Source organism: Mesoplodon bidens, assembly GCF_964165515.1.
Source record: "Mesoplodon bidens genome assembly, chromosome: 7".
Taxonomy (NCBI): domain Eukaryota; kingdom Metazoa; phylum Chordata; class Mammalia; order Artiodactyla; family Ziphiidae; genus Mesoplodon; species Mesoplodon bidens.
The window spans coordinates 116284793-116302705 of NC_138164.1; the positions used below are offsets into that span (position 1 = coordinate 116284793).

Here is a 17913-nt window from a genome sequence, read left to right on the forward strand (position 1 = left end):
TGAATCTGCAAATATTCATGAGCCGCGGGAATCTTCCAGCTCCGCGAGGCCGAGCCGCGCCCCTTAGCAATGGTTGCTAGGGCCGGCGGGAGGGCGGGCGGGGCGGCGGCCAACCAGGTTGGGAGGTTCGCGCGTGTCCCGCCCCGCACGCGCGGGAGCGCCCCTCGGGCCGGGAGGGCAGCTAGGGAGGTGAGACGCGGTCGAGACGGCGGGGCACAGGCAGGCCAGGTGTCGGCTTCCGCAAAGGTGGTCTGGGGTGGAGACTCGCGCCCACCTTTCTCAGGTGGTAGGCGCCCGTGTCGGGTCGTCCCTGAGGCCAAGGCCCTGCGGGATTTAAAGGAAGCGCCTTGGGAAAGGACCCTCTGAAGACGAGGGAAATGCAGACCTGGACTCCTGGAGGGGAGTCCGGAGTGTCCGCGCCGGCGAGAGGCGCCGTCACCCGTTTTCACTTATCCGCCTTTACTTCGCGTCTACGCGCGTCAGGCGCGAGGCGGGCTCCGTCGTGGCCGCGGCGCAGTGCGCGGGACGGCCAACCGGACACAGCCACGGCACGTGGGGTCGGCGCCGTGCCTGGGGCGGGGGCGGCCCCCAGGGGCCCGCCGAGGTCAAGGCTTGCAGTAGGGTGAGCTTCTGGGGAACAGCACGGAGCCGGCACGGGAGGTGGGCCGAACGGCGCGGAAGGGGTAGGAATGGAAGGGGGTGCCGGCTGAGCAGAGGGGGAGGTTTGGCCTTACGTGTAATGCACCATTCTTTCTTATAAACAAGGAGAATGTGTTTATGCGTTACTTTGAAATTTTTTAAAATATTAAATCATGTACTTCTGAGAGTCTCTAAAGGAGATACAATGTGCATATTTATGCTTGGGGTGGGGGAGTCTTCAATTCAACCCCCTATGGCAGCTTTTGGGTTGCATTTCCTGGGTACCATTTTGGGCCTCAGGGTGAGCTTCTGCAGGGCTGGGCTCCGGGCTTTGGGGAAGCTGGGTGGGCGGGTAGTCTGCAGGGCCTGCCGAAGTTGGGGGAAGCTGGAGATCAGGGAGTGCGGGACAAGGGCCCTCTGCGGAGCCCGGGGCGGGGCTGCGCACTACGTAAGTGAAAAACAAGACCCCCCACACTGGGTAAAAAGATTGAGCCGGACTCGCTGCTCCGCGGGCTCAGACGTCCCCGCCCAGCCGAGGCGCCCTGCGCCGCCTGGCCCTGGGCGCATGGCTGAGCCGCGCCCAAGGACCCCGCCGAACCTGCCCGGCGTTCTGGGAGCCGGGAGGAGCCCCTTCCGAAGCCACCTGCACCTGACCCTCGTCCCGGCAGCCCCTCCGCTTTTCCCCGGCCTCGGGTCCGGGGGAGTCTGCGGTGCTGACCCCGTGGGCTCCACCCTCCCTGAGGCTCAGCCCTCGGGCTGTCCCCTCCGCTCCGGAACCCCTACGGTGTGCTGCGCGGAACGGCGCAGGGACGGCCTAGGGGGGCGTGGGCGCAGCTGTGCGCGCCGTGAAGGTGCCCAGGGGCCCGGCGCTGGGCTCCAAGAGCGGCGCAGGGGCTCGAGTCGGACATCGGCGACCCCGCCCCAGTACACACCCGGCCGCAGACCCGCTTCGCCGCGGGGTCTCTATCTCCCCGCGAGCCCCGCCTGTTCCCGGGAGAGTCCGGGCAGTCTCCGGATAAGTTATCTCCCCCGGACCCCATCCCCAGCGGAGCCAACCCCTCAGGCCACGGCCCACGAGGCCCAGCCGGGCGGGAGCCGCCCTCCGCGCAGCTCCCGGAAGCCCCGCCCGGCCGAGGCCTCTGACGGGCGGGCCTCTCGGCCAACCGGGGTGGGGCAGAGCGGGGCCCGGCGCGCGCGGCCAATGGCAGGCTGTGCCGGGCTGACGGACGGGCGCGGGGCGGGGCGTGCGCGGCCCGGTCGGTTGTCCGCCGCCCGCAGCCCGAGCCGCACCCGCCGCGGACGGAGCCCATGCGCCGGGCGAGCCCAGTGCCCCGACCCCGGCCCCCGCCGCCGCCCCCGCCCCGGCCCCGGCCCCGGGGGCAGTCGTGCCAGTGAGCGGTGAGTGCGGCGGGGGCGGCGAGGGCCGGGCCGGGCGGGGGGCCTGCTGTCCTCGCAGGGCGCGCGGGGGCGCAGGTGAGCCGCGGGCGGCGGCGGCGGGCGGGGCGCTGCGGCGCGGGTTGCGGGCGGCGGCTGGTCCGCTCTGCCTCACCCAGGCCAACCCCTTCGGCTCCGTGTCCCGGGCCCTGCCTTCCGGGGCCCCACAAGTGCGCTGGGTGTTCTCGAGCGGAGGCCCGCCCGTGACCATGGCGCTAGGCGGGGTCTCCCACCCGCCAGAGACCCAAGGACCCCTGCGAAGAGCTCGGGCACCGGGCGGCCATCACATACACCAGACGAATCTGAGGTCTTGGAAGTCACTGCCCACTGTCCCCACAAGGGCATCCCTTCTTTAACGCTTTAAGCGTCACAAATTGAGGGCACCCCACCTAGGGGCCTTGGCCCCAGGCCCTTTCCCTTTCTCACCTGTCTCCTTATTTCCACACCTCCTTTGGGTCTTTTCCTGTGATCAGCTTCTGCTTCCTGGAGCCCTGGCCCCCTGCCCGCCTCCTCACCTTCCTTATGCTCTCCAAAGTTCTTCTGGCAGTGGGGCCCGGTGGGTTTCCCTTTATTTTTCCTTTATGTGGATTTTTTCTTTGGAGCGTAGCCCGAACCTGCCAAGGCAGGGGGACTTTCTGTCTGCTCGTCATCCTGTGCCTGGAGCAGTACCTGGCATGCAGTAGGTGCTCAGTGAATACTTGTCAAATGCACCAGCATGCCCGGGGGTGGGGGGCCCTGGAGCCGGTTGTCGGCTGCCACCAGCCTGTCCGGGCATGCTGCTGTGCCCGCCACTGTGGCAAGGCCTGTTCTCATGGGGGCGCTGGTAACCTCAGCCCACGGCTTCTCCAGTTCAGGCTTCTTGCCTACCCAGCAGCTTCTAATTCGGGTGCATGCTTGGGAGGCGCTCTCAGCTGTCAGCCCTGCCTCTGGGGGGCCGGCTCCCTGCTTCTCTCACACAGTCATTAAATGCAGCTGGAGGCAGGACCCCCCTCCCACCTCTGGGCTGGAGGTGCCACAGGTGAGCGGCTGGGCCACCATTCTGTCTGCCGCCCCTATTACCTGGATGTCCGGGCCCAGAGGGCAGGCCGGGCCTGGGCAGGCTGGCCCAGGGAGCTCAGTGGGCCTGCCCTGTGTGGTCTGGCCGTGCTGAGTGCCGCTTCCTCGGCAGGTGGGACAGGCGACCACTGCAGTGCCTTGTGCTGTGGTCCTTTGAGGAGCAATGACGGAGTATAAGCTCGTGGTGGTGGGCGCTGGAGGCGTGGGGAAGAGCGCCCTGACCATCCAGCTCATCCAGAACCACTTTGTGGATGAGTACGATCCCACCATAGAGGTGAGCTGGCCTGGCCCCTGTCCACAGCCTGGCTCCTGACACGGGCTTGTCTTCTACCCGCTGTGCAGGAGGGGGTCTCTTCGTCATAGGTCTTGGGGGGCACGAGAGGAACGAGGGAGGGTCCCGTCCCCGGAGGGCCTGCTGTTTCTAAGCAGTGTCCTCCCCAGGACTCCTACCGGAAGCAAGTGGTCATCGATGGGGAGACGTGCCTGCTGGACATCCTGGACACAGCGGGCCAGGAGGAGTACAGCGCCATGCGGGACCAGTACATGCGCACCGGGGAGGGCTTCCTTTGTGTGTTTGCCATCAACAACGCCAAGTCCTTCGAGGACATCCACCAGTACAGGTGAGCTGCCCGCCAGCCCTCAGGGGCCTCCAGTCCTCCCTCAGGGGCCACGGGCAGCCTGCCCGCCGGCTCACGCCTTCCCCCTTGCAGGGAGCAGATCAAACGGGTGAAGGACTCGGACGATGTGCCCATGGTGCTGGTGGGGAACAAGTGTGACCTGGCCGCACGCACCGTGGAGTCTCGGCAGGCCCAGGACCTCGCCCGCAGCTACGGCATCCCCTACATCGAGACGTCGGCCAAGACGCGCCAGGTGAGCAGGTCCCCTGCCCCCGCAGCTAGCCAGGGCCCCGCCCCGCCCCGCCCGGGAGCCGCACTCACTGCCCCCTCTCCCTTGACGCAGGGCAGCCGCTCTGGCTCTGGCTCCAGCTCCGGGACCCTCCGGGACCCTCCGGGACCCCCGTGACCCAGCAGCCCCTCTCGCTGTAAGTCTCCCCGGATGGCAGGGCAGCGAGGGAGGCCAGGGCCCGGGTCTGGGCCGACACAGCTCCCGGGGGAGGTGGAGGTCCCTGGAGAGAGCTGCCCTGAGCCAGACCGGAGCGGTGACCCTGGGGCCCCCACCCCTGTGCCCCCAGATTGCCCCACGGGTCCTGGTCAGCGGGCCATGGGGGAGCTGCTGAGGACAGGCCTCTCAACGGGGTGGCCCCTGGGGCCAGAGAGGAGCAGGGTCCAACTCCCCATTTGCGGGGTGGGGTGGAGAAGGGGCTGGGGTTCTGCTCGAGGCCGAGGCAGTGGGCCCCCCCTGAGCTGGCCCCCTCTTCCCAGGGCGTGGAGGATGCCTTCTACACGCTGGTGCGCGAAATCCGGCAGCACAAGGCGCGCAAGCTGAGCCCGCCTGACGAGGGCGGCCCGGGCTGCCTGAGCTGCAGGTGCCTGCTCTCCTGACAGCGGCGTGGGCGCGGGCCGTGGCGGTGCTGGCTGAGACGCGGGCTGAGGACGCAGGGAAGGAAGGAGGTGCGGCCAGAGCCTGGCCAGCCCAGGTCGGTGGACAGAGTGACCGCGGGCCTCCCGGGACGCTTTGCACAGACTGTCATGAACTGACGCCGGCGGCCCCCCGCTGTCACTCTCCTCCAGCCCCGTCCCGGCCCACTGGGCACAGGCTGAGTCGCAGTAAATTATTTCATGTCTTGACCCTGGCATTTGGCTGAGGCCGGGAGGCTGCGGTGCGAGTGACGCCCCAGGAGGCATGCGGGAACCTCAGCTTCGTGCATCCGGCAGCTTCTCTGCCTCTGGGGGCCCCGGGTGCGTCCTCCAGAGACCTCTGGGTGCTGCGAGAACCAACCCATCTACCACTTAGCACATGAAACTTTATGCACCTTTAACTGGCAAGGGGGGAAACTGAGACCAAAGACTGTCCCTTCCCTGGGAGGGAGGCCTTCATAGGGAATGGCTGGGGAGCTTCTTGGGACTACGGGAGGGGTCGTATCTCCTGAGTTTTGGGGACCCTGGAAGGCAGTAACTGACTTTGGCAGAGGGAGGGACACAGCCTGTCGGGTCCAGCGGCGCCCTCTGCTCTGCCCCGTGGGGACCAGGTGGCTGGCTGCGTGGGGTCTGGCGTCTGGCTGGCCCTGCCTCCTTATGTGTGTGAGGGTGGCCCGCTGGCCCCTGCCATCCCCTCGTTGGAGGTGGCCTGTTGCTCCCAGGGCCACCTCAGGTCACCAAAGCGGCCTGTGGGGCCCATCCAGGCCCCAAGTGGCCACATGCAGCTCCGAGAGGGCTCACCTTGCCTTGGGCAGAACTCTGGACGGGCCAGGGCGGCCCCTTTAGTCATCATCCCAACTGTCGGGGTGCTCACAGTGCCCTTGCCTTCCTGGGGCCCAAATCAGGCCAGGCCAGGCGCTTCTGGGTCAGGGCCCTCTGCTGTGTGAGGGGGTCCTGTCCTCGAGAAAGGCCAGCGTGAAGAAGTACGGCGTGTCACTGGCTTCCCAGGGCCTCGGGGTCACTGTGGTCACAGTCACCTTGTCCTCTGGAGGCCCCTGAATGTCCAGCTTCCTGGTGGACACAGAGGTTGGGGGGGTTGTGGGGACGTGCGGGGCTTGCTTTCGGGGTACTGCCCCGGCTCCATCGTGGCCGTGCTGGTCACTGCCCCGGGAGGGGTGCTGGCTGCAGTTGCCACCGGGCAGGAGGGGTGTCGTGGGCCTAGCAGTGCCATCTTCAGTGGGCTGGGCAGAGCCAGTGGCTGGGACCTCAGTGGGCTTGCAGGGCCATGCCTGTCGTGTGGCCCTGGGGGTGGCCCAGGCAGGTGTTGAAGGGGAGAGGACCCAGCATTCCGGCTTAAAGCCCATGTCTGGGGGCCACTTGCCTGTGGCCTCATAGTTCACTGAGAGCCTTGGGAGGGAATTCCATCCCTGTGGCCGCAGCCGATCCTGAGGACTGTCCTGGGCTGGGGACAGGCAGGCCAGACCCGGGGCCTCCGGGGCCCCTAGCGGGAAGCCTGCGGCCGTTGCCCCCTCGTGCCGCCGCTCTTTGACCTTCAGGATGGCCAGGCCAGGCGAGGGGCCGGGCTGCTTGTGCTGGGTAGGTGGGCCAGGGAGGGCCAGCCCGTCTTCTCCGGGGAGCGTCTTGATGCTGGGAGCGGTAAGGAGAGGCCTGGGGGCTGGGGCAGGTCGCTCCAGGCCCAGGGGCCTCGTGGGGAACTCTTCAGGTTCGCTGGAAATGAACAGACCAGGTCAGCTTCTCCACCAGGCCGTTCGGGCTGCGCAGGATGGGCCCGTGGGACCCTGCATGGCCGCCCCAGCCCAACACGGAGAACAGCTCTCCAGGCTGCTGACCCCTGGCTGTCCTGATGCCCAGCCCTGGCCTGGTCGGCCGAGTCTTAGAGCAGAAGAGCAGATGGGCGGGGGTGAGGAGGAAGGCCTGGGGCTCGCCCCACCGCTCACTGCCCAGAGGGTGGCTCAGGAGGAGACTGCTGCTGAGTGCACCTGGGGGAAGCAGGTCCCACTTCATCCTGCGTAGCTCGGCCGTCGAGGCCTGCAGCTGCCCGAGCACCGCGTCGTCCTCCAGGGCCCAGGCCCAGGAAAGCGTGTCCTGCAGGAACTCCTGCAGGCCTTCCAGGGGCAGCCTCAGGAGGTGTTCTGGGGTTGCGGATGCCATCAGGCCGGCGGGGGCCCCACTGGGAAGACTCAGCCCCCCACCCTGGGGCACCTCCCGTGGGCGGCGGCTATGTTCCGCTGGGCACCACACCGGGGGGTCTGCTGTGCCCGGGAGAGCCACGTGCAGGGCCACTGCCAAGGGCGTCCTCCGGAGGGCGGCCTCTGGCCTCCTGTGCTGGCCGGCCTGCCTCCTCTGCGGCCTGCACTCCATGCTCGGGGACCTTGAGGGCTGTGTACACCATGGCCGTCAGCATGTGCTTGCTTTCCAGGATGTAGGCGTCCCAGAGCTTCAGGGTGAGCGAAAAGGGGGTCTGTGGGGACAGCAGGCCCAGGAGGGGCAGCTTGAGCTGGGCACGGTGGTGGTCCCAGCACAGGGTAAGAACCCGCCTCCGGCCTCCGGCCCCCGCAGTCGCCCAGGCTGCATCAGACAAGCTCCTGCAGCTCCTCGTCTGGCTGGGCTTGTCCCGGTGGGGCTGTGGCTCCTGGACTCAAGGTCCTGAGGGCCTGGCCAGCACGAACCCTAGTCTGGGGGCAACAGAGCCTGTCCCACGCTCGGTGGTGGAGCAGAACGCTGGCTTGCCCACCCCCGGGCTGACCCAGCCTTCTGATGGGAGCCAGAGCAGAAACAGCTGGGACTTCGAGATGCCCTGCGCCCACCAGGAGGGCTCTGGGCTGCCCCCGGACGCCCCTCGGGAGGGGCATGGCATGTCTGGGGGGTGGGGCTGGGTCCTCCCCAGGCATCAGGAGGGGGTCAGGGAGCACCTCTGGGACTCGGCCTCCTGGGCAGCGTTGCCCAGTCGATGAAGCACTGGAGGAACCACTGGATGGTGTCAATGCCCGTGGACGTCTGTTCCTCGTCTTGATGGAGGGCACAGGGGCTCGGGGCCTGCATGCTCGGCTGGAAACCTCCCTATTTCGGGGCGCCGGGCAGCTGCCCTCAGGGCCCAGGTGGCCGTGCTGCCGTGAGCCTGCTCGGCCCAAGCTCGCTGCTGATCCCCCCCCCGCCGCCAACTGCCCGGGAGAAGGAGAATGAAGCCTAAAGGAGGCCAGGCCCCCCCAGTGGCTGTGGGACAGCGCCTCTGTGGGGGACGGGGGGCGCTGCATCTACTCACCAGGTGTCGCTGCAGCTGGGGGAGGGCTCTGCCTAGAATGTTCTCTTCATGGACCTGGAGTCTCAGCAGTTTTGGGAACCCGGGGATGAAGAATCCCGAGGAGCCCCCGGACCCCCACAAGTCAGAGCCGTGTCTAGCGAGGGTGGAGTACCACAGGCGCCCCCGGTGGTGACCCCAGCGTGCAAGGCCCTCCCTATCCCTGGCTGGACACGCCCTTCCCAGGCAGGACAGCCTGTGAGGCCAGGGTGGCCAGGGCAGAGGCCCTGCTCCCGGAGGCCCAGCTCGGCTGGCGCCCTGGGCTGAGGGGTGGGCAGGCATCCGCCCTGGCACTTGCCCTGGCCACAGCAGGGGATGGGGGACCCGGTACAGAGGGACAGGGAGTGCGGCCCACAGGGTGGGTGACGGGGGTGTGCCTGGCCCTCTCCTAGGCTTGGCAGCCAGGCTGGGGGCACGGGAGGGGGTGTTGCTGCCAGGGCTTCGTCTGGCCGTGGGCTCAGAGGACGCTGGGTGGTGGCAGGTGTGAGGCAGAAGGACCAGCAGGGAAGGGAGAGTTGCCTGGACGAGGCCAGGACTGAGGGCCGTGGCTCTAGGACCCGGAGGGCAGCACGGGGAGCCAGTGCCCTTCGCTGATGGGGACGTGGACTGGTCCCAGGTCCCCGCGAGCCCACTGCTGGGGGAGCTCTGCAGGGAGACCCCTGGCCCTGAGGCACTCCCAGCTGTCCTCGGTGGTCACCTCCACGCATGGCGTGTTTCTCGTCAGTCATCAGCTGGACCAGCGCCATCAGCAGGATGGCCATAACCTGGTTCATGCCCTGGCAGTAGCCTACCTCTTGCAAGAGCCAGATGTGCATGGAGGACCCAACCAGAGGCCCCCTCTCCCCCCACACAGACACTACCACCTCAGCTCCTGGATGGGCTCCCGCCTGGCCGAGCCCACACTGCCCTGGAGGGGCCACCTGAGATGCCCTCTGGGCCGGAGAGCCCCTGAGCAAGCTCAGGCGCCAGCACCACAGCAGCCCCGTGCCTGAGGCTCTGGGCGCCGTCCTGGGTCCCCTTTCCCAGACGAGGCGAGGGGGGCGATGGGGCCGGGCACAGTCTGGAGGTCCTGCCGTGAGGGCAGGCCTGGGGGGCCTAACCTGGGAGAGCACAAGGCCAGGGGGCTGGCCCAAGACCCCACTGTGGGCAGCCCGTGGAGTCCTCTCAGCTGGAGTTCCTCGAGGGAATGTTCTGGAAAGAGCAGGTGGAGCAGAGCTGCCTCCTGGGGGCCCCACAAGAGTTCTGATTATTGGGAACCGTCATCCCTGCCAAGTTTCTGATGAATAATACAGCCTTTTTAGGATCAAAACTCAAGTTTCAAGGGTAAAGTCTACATGCAATGAAATATAAATGTCCCAGGTATACAGTTCGACAAGTTTTTATTCTTTATTTTTTCAGTTGGCACACATTACAGTTCAGTCTCTGGGATGTACAGCCCCTTGGGTTTTCGCACACGGGCAGGGCCGCCGCATCCGTGCTCCAGCCTAAGATTCCACCCCGTTAGCCCTGGCAGCCACTGATCCTCACCCTCCCGGGGCTGTGCTTTTTCCAGAATGCCCTGTGAATGGAATCATATGTGGGTCTGGATTCCTTCACTTAGCAAAATATGTCTAAGACTCATCCATGCTGTTGAGTGAATCAATAGCTTGTTCCTTTGTGTCCCTGAATCAAAGTCCATTTCATGGAATCCCCCAGTTTACCCATTCCCCCGATGAAGATGACCTTGGTTGCTTCCAGTTTTTAACGATCACGAACGGAGCAGTGAATACTGCATGCAGGTTTTATGTGGGTTTAAGTTTTCAGCTCATTTGGGTAGATACCAAGGAGCATCATTGCTGATCACATGGTGAGAGTATATGTAGTGGGTTTTTTTTGGCTGCATTGGGTCTTCATTGCTGCAGCATGTGGGCCCTAGAGCACATGGGCTTCAGTAGTTGTGGCTCATGGGCTCTAGAGTGCAGGCTCAGTAGTTGTGGCGCACGGGCTTAGTTGCTCCGCGGCATGTGGGATCTTCCCGGGCCAGGGATGGAACCCGTGTCCCTTGCATTGGCAGGTGGGTTCTTAACCACTGCGCCAGCAGGGAAGTCCCAGTATGTGTAGTTTTGTAGGAAACCGCCCAACTGTCCCCCATAGTGGCTGCACCATTTGCATCCCTACCGGTGCCGGATGAGAGTTCCTGTTGCTTCACATCCTTGCCGGCACTTTGGTTCTTACTCTGCATGAGTCCTTAATTAGATATATGATTGGCAAATATTTTCTCCCACTCTGTAGCTTTTTCATTCTTTTAACAGTGTCTTTTGCAGAATGAAAGTTTTACATTTAGATACAGTTCTTTCTCTCATAGGTGTCCTCTCTCTCACCTGACCGGCCTCTTTCCCAGTGTCCATGGCCTCACCCCATCCTGGCGTTCTGGTTTTCTAATGCAACAAGTGAGTTTCCCTGCAAACAAGCCAGAGGTTTAAGATGGAACCAGAAGTTGGGACACAGCCATGTTTACTCGTTTGTGTATCCAGCAGGCTGTGTTCTCAGACAACAGTGGCTGGGCCTGAAGTCTAAGATATTTACAATCTGGTGCATTATAGGAAACCTCCCTGATTTTGTGCCCAGGCCTGCAGATGGGCAGGGGTGGTGGGACGGCAGGGCCCACCAAGCTTATCCGCACACCCTGGGCTCCTGTCTGCGTGAGGCCTGCAGCCCGGTGGCTGTGGGGTGATGGAGGTTCTGAGGGCCAGCGGCGGCTGACTCGCCCTGGGCCCGGCCTTGGAGGTCAGCAGAGACACAGCCACACTCTGGGCCAAGGCAGACATGGGGCCTCCCAGCTTCGGACCCGTGGAGTCCCCCCGGTAGAGGAATCTCGTCGTGAGAGGAGCATGGAAGGTCCAGGGCGACCGCTCGGGCAGCACAGCCCACGCCTGCCTTGATGCTCCCAGCGCCGTCTTGGCCAGACCCCTCTTCTCTCCGGGGTTAGGGCTCTGAAGAGCATCTCTTGGTCCAGAGTGAGCTTGATCTGTTGGCTATTCATGTGCGCCCCGAACCTGTCACGGCAGAACCTGCTCTCCTGCCCACCCACAAGGTCTCCCCGGCCAGCAGGGTCTTTGCCCCATATACCCAGTTACCCAGATTGGAACAGGTTGTTCAGAAAGGAGTGAGGCGTTGGGACACCCGATGTCAGGGCTCCCATTAGGGTTGGATGTCAGGGGATTACAGTAAATGCTTCAGGTGTAGCAACAGGGTCAAGGTCACACATAAGAATCCCTGTGTCGTCATGTCCCGTCCCGCCCCCCACCCCCACCCCGCAAAATCCCGCTCAGCTTTGGGATCTTAGTTCCCCAACCAGGGATCAAACCCTGGCGCTCGGCAGTTAAAGTGCCAAGTCCTAACCACTGGACCGCCAGGGAGTTCCCAAGAATCCCTGTTTTTTTTTTGCGGTATGTGGGCCTCTCACTGTTGTGGCCCCTCCCGTTGCGGAGCACAGGCTCCGGACGCGCAGGCTCAGCAGCCATGGCTCACGGGCACAGCCGCTCCACGGCATGTGGGATCTTCCCGGACCGGGGCACGAACCCGTGTCCCCTGCATCGGCAGGCGGACTCCCAACCACTGCACCACCAGGGAAGCCCAAGAATCCCTGTTTTTAAAATGCATACTGAGAACCTAGGGACGGGGTGAGGCCAGACATCTTGGGTTCTCTGTAAAACACCTGTGCTGGTCAAGTGTGTGGTGAATGCAGGACACAGGACAGGACAGTGTCGCTAGTGTTGGACCTGGGTGATGGAATTTGGGGGTTCGTCACACTTTAAAAAAATAAATGATGGAAATTGTCTAAAAGAGCATAAATATAAACTAAAGACATCCAGATGAGGCGTCATGTTGACCCCGGCGACCCGCATTCGTTCCATTCGTTCCATCTGGGCTCGGGTCCAGCCTGGTCTCTGCTGCCTGGAGCCCCTCCCCTCCCGCGGGGCCCTCTGGGGCCTGTTGAGCCAGTCCAGACTCTCCCCTCGTGCCCCCCACCCCCACCCCGTGCCCCACACCGCCGTCCTCGCTCCTTACGTGCTCCCTCGCGCCCCCTCGAGGCTCAGCCGGCACCGACAGGCCGGGGGTCGGGCACCCGACATCCCAGCTTCAGACCCAGGTCCACGGCCTCCCCCCGCGGGGCCCCGGGGACCCACTTGATGCCGTAGCGCTCCCGGGACATGATGTGGTTTCGGAAGGTGCGGTTCCCATCCAGGTCGATCTGCTTTATGTCCTGGGAGTACAGCCGGGCCTGCTGCTTCGGGCTCTGTGGGCGGGGCCCAGGGGCGGGGCGGGCGTCAGGCGGAGCCCGGACCCACGGCCACCACCGCCGGACAGAGCGGGCGCTGCGAGGTCAGCGGAAACTGAGCTGTTTCTGCAGAAGCCTCGTCGTGCGCGTTTCTGAAGCCAGGGCGGGTCACGAGTGACGCCCACGTCCAAGGCCCAGAACCCCGCCCTTTAGGGAGGCACCGTCCACGCAGCTGGACCCCTCCTCCGCCCGCTGCATGGGGCCTCCCAGGATGACAGCACCCCCGGGAGGCGGCTCCCAGGTACGTGGGGAGGCGGAGAGGGCGGTTGGGCCTCTGCTCCTTGACCCCCGCCGGAGTCGCACCGCCAACAGGCGGGGACACGAGGGGTGAGGCGGGGCGAGGCGGGGCAAGGCGAGGACAGCAAGGGCGGCTCACTGCCTTCCCCCCGATCGTCACCCACTCCTTGTTTCCCAAGAGTGAATCTGGCACCAGCCCGACTCAGGGCCCCTGGGGACGGGGGCGGGAGGGCTGCTGGGGGCTCGGGCTCCCAACACCCAGACGCTAAAACAGCCCAGGAGGAATGCAGAGCCCCGCGGCACTGACACCCCCCTTCTCAGACCCCTGGTTAAGAAGGCGAAAAACATATCCTCGGGGCTCCCCTTAGGCCTAACAGACACGCATGTTTCCCGTTTCAGAGCTTTTTATGTTCACACGGAGGGACATTCTTGACCTTCGCATATTATCTTCATCTCTGTATGTATCTGCCTGGTTTCCGGGGGCCCTTTGAGAGCTTCCGGGCTGAGCGTGACGCTGGCTGTGGTCCCACAGTTAGTGGGTGTCCACCACGTTCTTAGCCTCTTAGGTTACCCGTCCTGGGGTTGCCTGTGGAAGCATGGCCACTGTCACAGTTCCCCTGCTGGTCTTACTTGGTCTGGGCACACAGAGCGCCCTCGCCGGGCAATGTGACCTGGGGGTACCCTTGGTGGAGAGGGGTTGCTGAGCGGTGGGAACAGGCCAGGTGTAGGGACCTCTCCGGGGTGAAAAGACCTGTTTCTTGTCCGGATTCAGTCCTTCTGTTCAACTGAATGCAGGCCTGTCGTTCATCTGGTTTGGCTTTGCTTTCTCCTTTCATGGCTCTGTGGGTGTCTCCTTGCTCTTCTCCCCCTGGTTTCTATCCCTTGCTGTGTGACTCTGTCCCCCCAGCTGTCTGGGAGGGCTTAGTTTGATTCCAGGTGGCATGTGTCCATATCTGGACCCAGTGTCTGCACTGGGTCAAGTGGGATGGGCAGCAGGGGGGTGGGTGGGGCCTGCCCGGCAGGCGGGCCCCGGGGCCTGCAAGCCTGGGAGGTGCTAGGAAAGCGCTGGGGATGGGCGAGGGGTACCTGAGGCCCAGCCCCCCAAGCTCCTGATGTCCTGGCCTGTTGGTGCTGCCCCCGCACAGGTGGAGGGGCCGTACCTGGTCGTCCCTTTAAAAAAAAAAAATTATTTATTTATTTTTGGCTGCTTTGGGTCTTCGTTGCTGCGTGCAGGCTTTCTCTAGCTGTGGCGAGCGGGGTCTGCTCTTCGTTGTGGTGCGTGGGCTCCTCGTTGCAGTGGCTTCTCTTGTGGAGCACGGGCTGTAGGCGCGCGGGCTTTAGTAGTTGTGGCATGCAGGTTCAGTAGTTGTGGCTCGCGGCTCTAGAGCGCAGGCTCAGTAGCTGTGGCGCACGGGCTTAGTTGCTCCGTGGCATGTGGGATCTTCCTGGACCAGGGCTTGAACCCATGTCCCCTGCATTGGCAGGCGGATTCTTAACCACTGCGCCACCAGGGTAGCCCTGGTATTTCCCTTTGTTCTCCGCCTTCACCTTCTCCATGTCCAACAGCAGAGACCATACCTGACTTCGCACCTGTGGGGGGATTCCTTTGTAGACCCGCCGGCGCATCTCCGGGAGAGAAGCCAGCTGTGAGACAGGCGCAGGGGATGCCAAGGAGGAGAGAGTGAGAGGCGTCTGGAGGATGCTCCGGAGGGGCTGGGTCTCCCACAACTAAGAGCGGGCCATGGCCCCACTGCTCCCTTCCTGCGGGGTCCCCGGCTGGGCTGGCTGTGGCCCTGGCATTGGATTCTCCCCGGGCCTTGTGGGGCACCCAGCCCAGCGCCCTTCAGGGTCAGGATGCTCAGCTTGCTACCTTCTCGCCACCCCGGTATTTACTCCAGTTCCTCAGCATCTTCACCCACTTGTCAGCTCGCCCGATCTCCTGGGCTTTTTGCTGGAAAATGGTGGTGTTGGCCCAGCTGCCAGCTTCCTGGGTTGGCCCTGATGGGTGTGAACTCAAAGGGGCCAGGAAAGGCACAGACCCCTCAGCCTGAGGACCCCTCGATGGCTCTGGGGTCAGGGCAGCGGGGAACCGAAGCTGCACCCACAACGTCCTCCCCCCTCCCGCTGGTGCAGCATGGACGGCTCTTACCCTCACCGAGTGGGTGCTGCGGCCGCCAATGCTGAGGCCCTGGGTGCTGAGGCTACGCAGCTCCCCTGACTGGAAGGCAAGAGAAGCAGAGCGTGAGGACCTGCACCTGGCCGGGTGCCCAGAAGGCCCCACCTGCCCCCATCGACCCCCAGGTCTCAGCCCAGGAGGCTGCGGAGAGGAGGGCTGATCCCAGGAGGGAGCTGGCTCAGGGATGGGCTGCGTCCCCACAGCAGCCCCAGGATGTGCCCCTCCTCCTGCCGATGCTGGTCACCCGCTCTGTCCTGTGCCCTCCCGGCCCCTGCCCTGCCGGAGAGCAGAGGCCCCCGCTCAGGGCTCTCAGGTGAGTCGCTCCCCAGGGCCTCACCCTGCTCCAGAGTGGACGCCTCTGTCCAGGAGCCCAGCACCCTTAGCCCTGCTGCAGGCCAGCTCCGTCCAGGTACATGCACGTCTTCTCCTCTCTCCCCCACCGTGGCCTGGCCTGGCCTTCTACCCTGTGTCTCCTCCCAGCCCCAGTCCGAGGGGTCAGGTCGTCTTCAGCTGCAAACTCCGCCTGCGTCTGTCACCTTCCCGTGAGCTTCTGAGGCCGGTCCTGCCTACTCCCCCTGCCCGTCCCTCCAGCGCCTGAGGCCACACCTCTCACTGTCCTCCGGGCCCGGAGCCTCCGAGACCTATGGGCCAGGCACCCCTCACCCTGTGGCCATGCTCTGCAGAGTCTGCTAACCAGGCTGAGCCTCCCTCTGACCTCGGAGGCAGAGGCCAGGGCCAGGCATGGAGGCCACGCGGCTGAGGCCCAGGCCTGGACCAGTGCCCAGCTCTGCCCCCGCCGCCTCCCCGAGTCCTCTCAGCTCCAGCCCAGTGCAGACCCTGACCCGCCGTGGCCACCAGGGGTCGAGGCCCTGAGCTGGGGCGATGGGTCCCGCCTCCAGAGAGGTCTCTCTGCAAAAGGAAACCTGCCCCGAGACGGGAAGGAGGGGCACCCTGATGCCTCATGGCAGAAAACCTAGCCTGTCGGCGACTTTGTACAGCGAGCAGTCAGCATCCTCCCCAGGTTCCACTGGAGCCCCTGCCTGGCCCTGAAACCCAGAGAGGCTAGAGGTGTAGCCAAAGGAGGGGCAGGACACCTCCCCTGCCCTGTGTCCCAGGAGCACAGCACGAGACTCACCTGCCCGAGTGGGAGCTGCCTGGGCCTCACCTGCTCGTAGCTGGCTAGGATCCTGCCTGGGCCACCTGGTCCCACTGGCTGTGACCCCCACCCAGGCCATACCCCCGCCTCCGGGTGAGGACACCCACCTGGGTTCCGCCTTCTCAGCCTGGGCCGGGATCCCCGCCTGGAACATAACTGCCCCTGCTGCTGTGGTTCCCACTGGGCCGCACCTGCGCATACCTGGCGATGAGCCTCACCTGGGCCTCACCCGCCCCTCCTTGGCTCTTTTCCCACCAGGGACATATCCGCTCCTGCTGGCTGTGCTGGCTGTGCTGCCCCACCTGGGCCTCACCTGCTGCTGACTATGATCCCTACCAGGGCTGTACTTGCTCCGACTGGTGATGATACCCACTTGGGCCTCACCTGATCTACCTGCTCTGATCCCCGCCGGGCCTCACCTGCCTGTCCTTGGCTCTGACACCTGCCTGGGCTGCACCTGCTCTTCATGTTTACCATCTCTGCCGGGGTCTCACCTGCTTGTATTTGGCTGTTATTTCTGCTCGTTCCAGGGCCAGCAGGGTCTCCGGCTTCTCCATGTCCGACGCTGCAAGACAAAAAAAAATCCAAATACTCCAGTGTGCTAAAGAGCTTCAGAGAGCCAGCAAGTTGAAGTTGGCTCCTCGTCGGCAGCTCCCCTGTCTGTCTGATCAGAGGGGAGAAAACCACGCCACCTGGGTGGGTGGCATCCCGGTTGGCGGGTCATGGCTCGTACCGACACCTCCTAACACTTACTTCCACTTCCAGACTCCCCTCCAAGCCGCCTGGGAAATCCTGTCATAGTGAGCTGAGGAGGAGCAAGAAGGGGGCTGCTGGCTGCAGAGGGGCTCCTGCGGCTTCTGGGAATCACATTTTGCTTAAGCATCAGAAGCACAAGCAACAGGGGACTTCCCTGGTGGTCCAGTGGTTAGGACTCTGTGCTTCTACTGCAGGGGGCACGGGTTCCATCCCTGGTCGGGGAACTAAGATCCCACACGCTGCATAGCATGGCCACAAAAAATAAAAATAAAAAAGCACGAGCAACAGAAAAAAATGGATAAACTGGACTTTATCAACACGAAAAACTTCTGTGCTTCAAATGACACCATCAAAAAAGTGAAAAGACAACCTACACAATGAATAAAAATATTTGTGAATCACCTATCTGATAAGGGGCCTAGTATACAGAATATATAAAAACTCCTAACTCAATAAAAAGAAGTAGACCAATTACAAAATGGACAGAGGACATGGATAGACCTTTCTCCAAAGTCTACCCAGCTTCAGAGACAAGGCCACAGGACACACCACTCCTCACCCACGGAATGGCTATTACCAGTAACACGAGGATGCGGAGAAATTAGAACCCTCCTGTACTGTGGACAGGAAATACTGATTCGGGCTACAACATGGATGGAGATGATGCTCAGTGAAAGAAATTGGATACAAGAGACCACAGTGATCCCATTGATCTGAAATGTCCAGCATCGCCAGATCCATAGAGACAGACACTCGATCAGTGGTCCCCAGGGCTGGGGGAGGGGCGAGGGGAGGGGTGAGGGGGTTCTCTGCTGATGGATACGAGACTGTTACGAGGTGGTGAAATGTGGACACAGTGGTGAAGGTTGCACAACTTTGTAAATACTCTAAAAACCACTGATTGGTGTACTTCTTTTTTTTTAATTGTATTAGTGCCAAGACTTTATTAATTTATTTTTTCTGTGTTGGGTCTTCGTTTTCTGTGCGAGGGCTTTCTCTAGTTGTGGCAAGCGGGGGCCACTCTTCATAGCGGTGCGCGGGCCTCTCACTATCGCTGCCTCTCTCGTTGCGGAGCACAGGCTCCAGACGCGCAGGCTCAGTAGTTGTGGCTCACGGGCCTAGTTGCTCCGCGGCATGTGGGATCCTCCCAGACCAGGGCTCGAACCCGTGTCCCCTGCCTTAGCAGGCAGATTCTCAACCACTGCGCCACCGGGGAAGCCCTGATTGGTGTACTTTAACAGCTAAATTTGGTGATGTGTGAATTGAAGAAAAAGAGCTCTC

The 17913-nt window shown here is 63.4% G+C and overlaps 3 protein-coding genes across 9 annotated transcripts in view; 2 read left to right on the plus strand and 1 right to left on the minus strand.

Moving 5' to 3' along the window:
• Positions 1-17913, plus strand: part of RNH1 (ribonuclease/angiogenin inhibitor 1) — a 116701-nt gene that overhangs the window by 56022 nt on the left and 42766 nt on the right. The gene's annotated exons all lie outside the window — the stretch shown is intronic.
• Positions 171-4877, plus strand: HRAS (HRas proto-oncogene, GTPase). Of its 5 annotated transcripts, XM_081238857.1 has the most exons (6): positions 1908-2037; positions 3242-3403; positions 3571-3749; positions 3840-3999; positions 4090-4171; positions 4512-4648. In XM_081238857.1, the coding sequence occupies exons 2-5, from the start codon at positions 3293-3295 to the stop codon at positions 4150-4152; spliced, it is 513 nt and encodes a 170-aa protein (XP_081094983.1). In that variant the 5' UTR covers positions 1908-2037; positions 3242-3292; the 3' UTR covers positions 4153-4171; positions 4512-4648. The 5 variants fall into 5 exon arrangements, with proteins under 5 accessions (XP_081094982.1, XP_081094981.1, XP_081094983.1 ...); XM_081238856.1 differs by lacking the exons at positions 1908-2037; positions 4090-4171 and adding an exon at positions 171-189 and having other exon boundaries at positions 4512-4877; XM_081238855.1 differs by lacking the exons at positions 1908-2037; positions 4090-4171 and adding an exon at positions 520-622 and having other exon boundaries at positions 4512-4877.
• LOC308620521 (uncharacterized protein) overlaps positions 11584-17913 on the minus strand; it is a 37428-nt gene continuing 31098 nt past the window's right edge. For 2 of the 3 annotated variants that reach the window (XM_081240169.1, XM_081240170.1), the window contains exons 3-4: positions 16371-16441; positions 12204-14762 (exon numbers count right to left, since the gene is read on the minus strand). In XM_081240169.1, the coding sequence (XP_081096295.1) occupies positions 14403-14762; positions 16371-16433 (423 nt within the window). In that variant the 5' untranslated portion in view covers positions 16434-16441 and the 3' untranslated portion in view covers positions 12204-14402. Of the gene's footprint in view, positions 14763-16370; positions 16442-17913 lie in introns of all 3 variants that reach the window. The other variant, XM_081240171.1, reaches the window with a different exon arrangement.

Coding starts and splice junctions, on each gene's coding strand:
- HRAS (XM_081238856.1), top strand. CDS start 3,293: ATGACGGAGTATAAGCTCGTGGTGGTGGGCGCTGGAGGCGTGGGGAAG. Junction 3,750..3,839: donor GAGGACATCCACCAGTACAG/GTGAGCTGCCCG, acceptor TCCCCCTTGCAG/GGAGCAGATCAAACGGGTGA. Junction 4,000..4,511: donor CGTCGGCCAAGACGCGCCAG/GTGAGCAGGTCC, acceptor CCCTCTTCCCAG/GGCGTGGAGGATGCCTTCTA.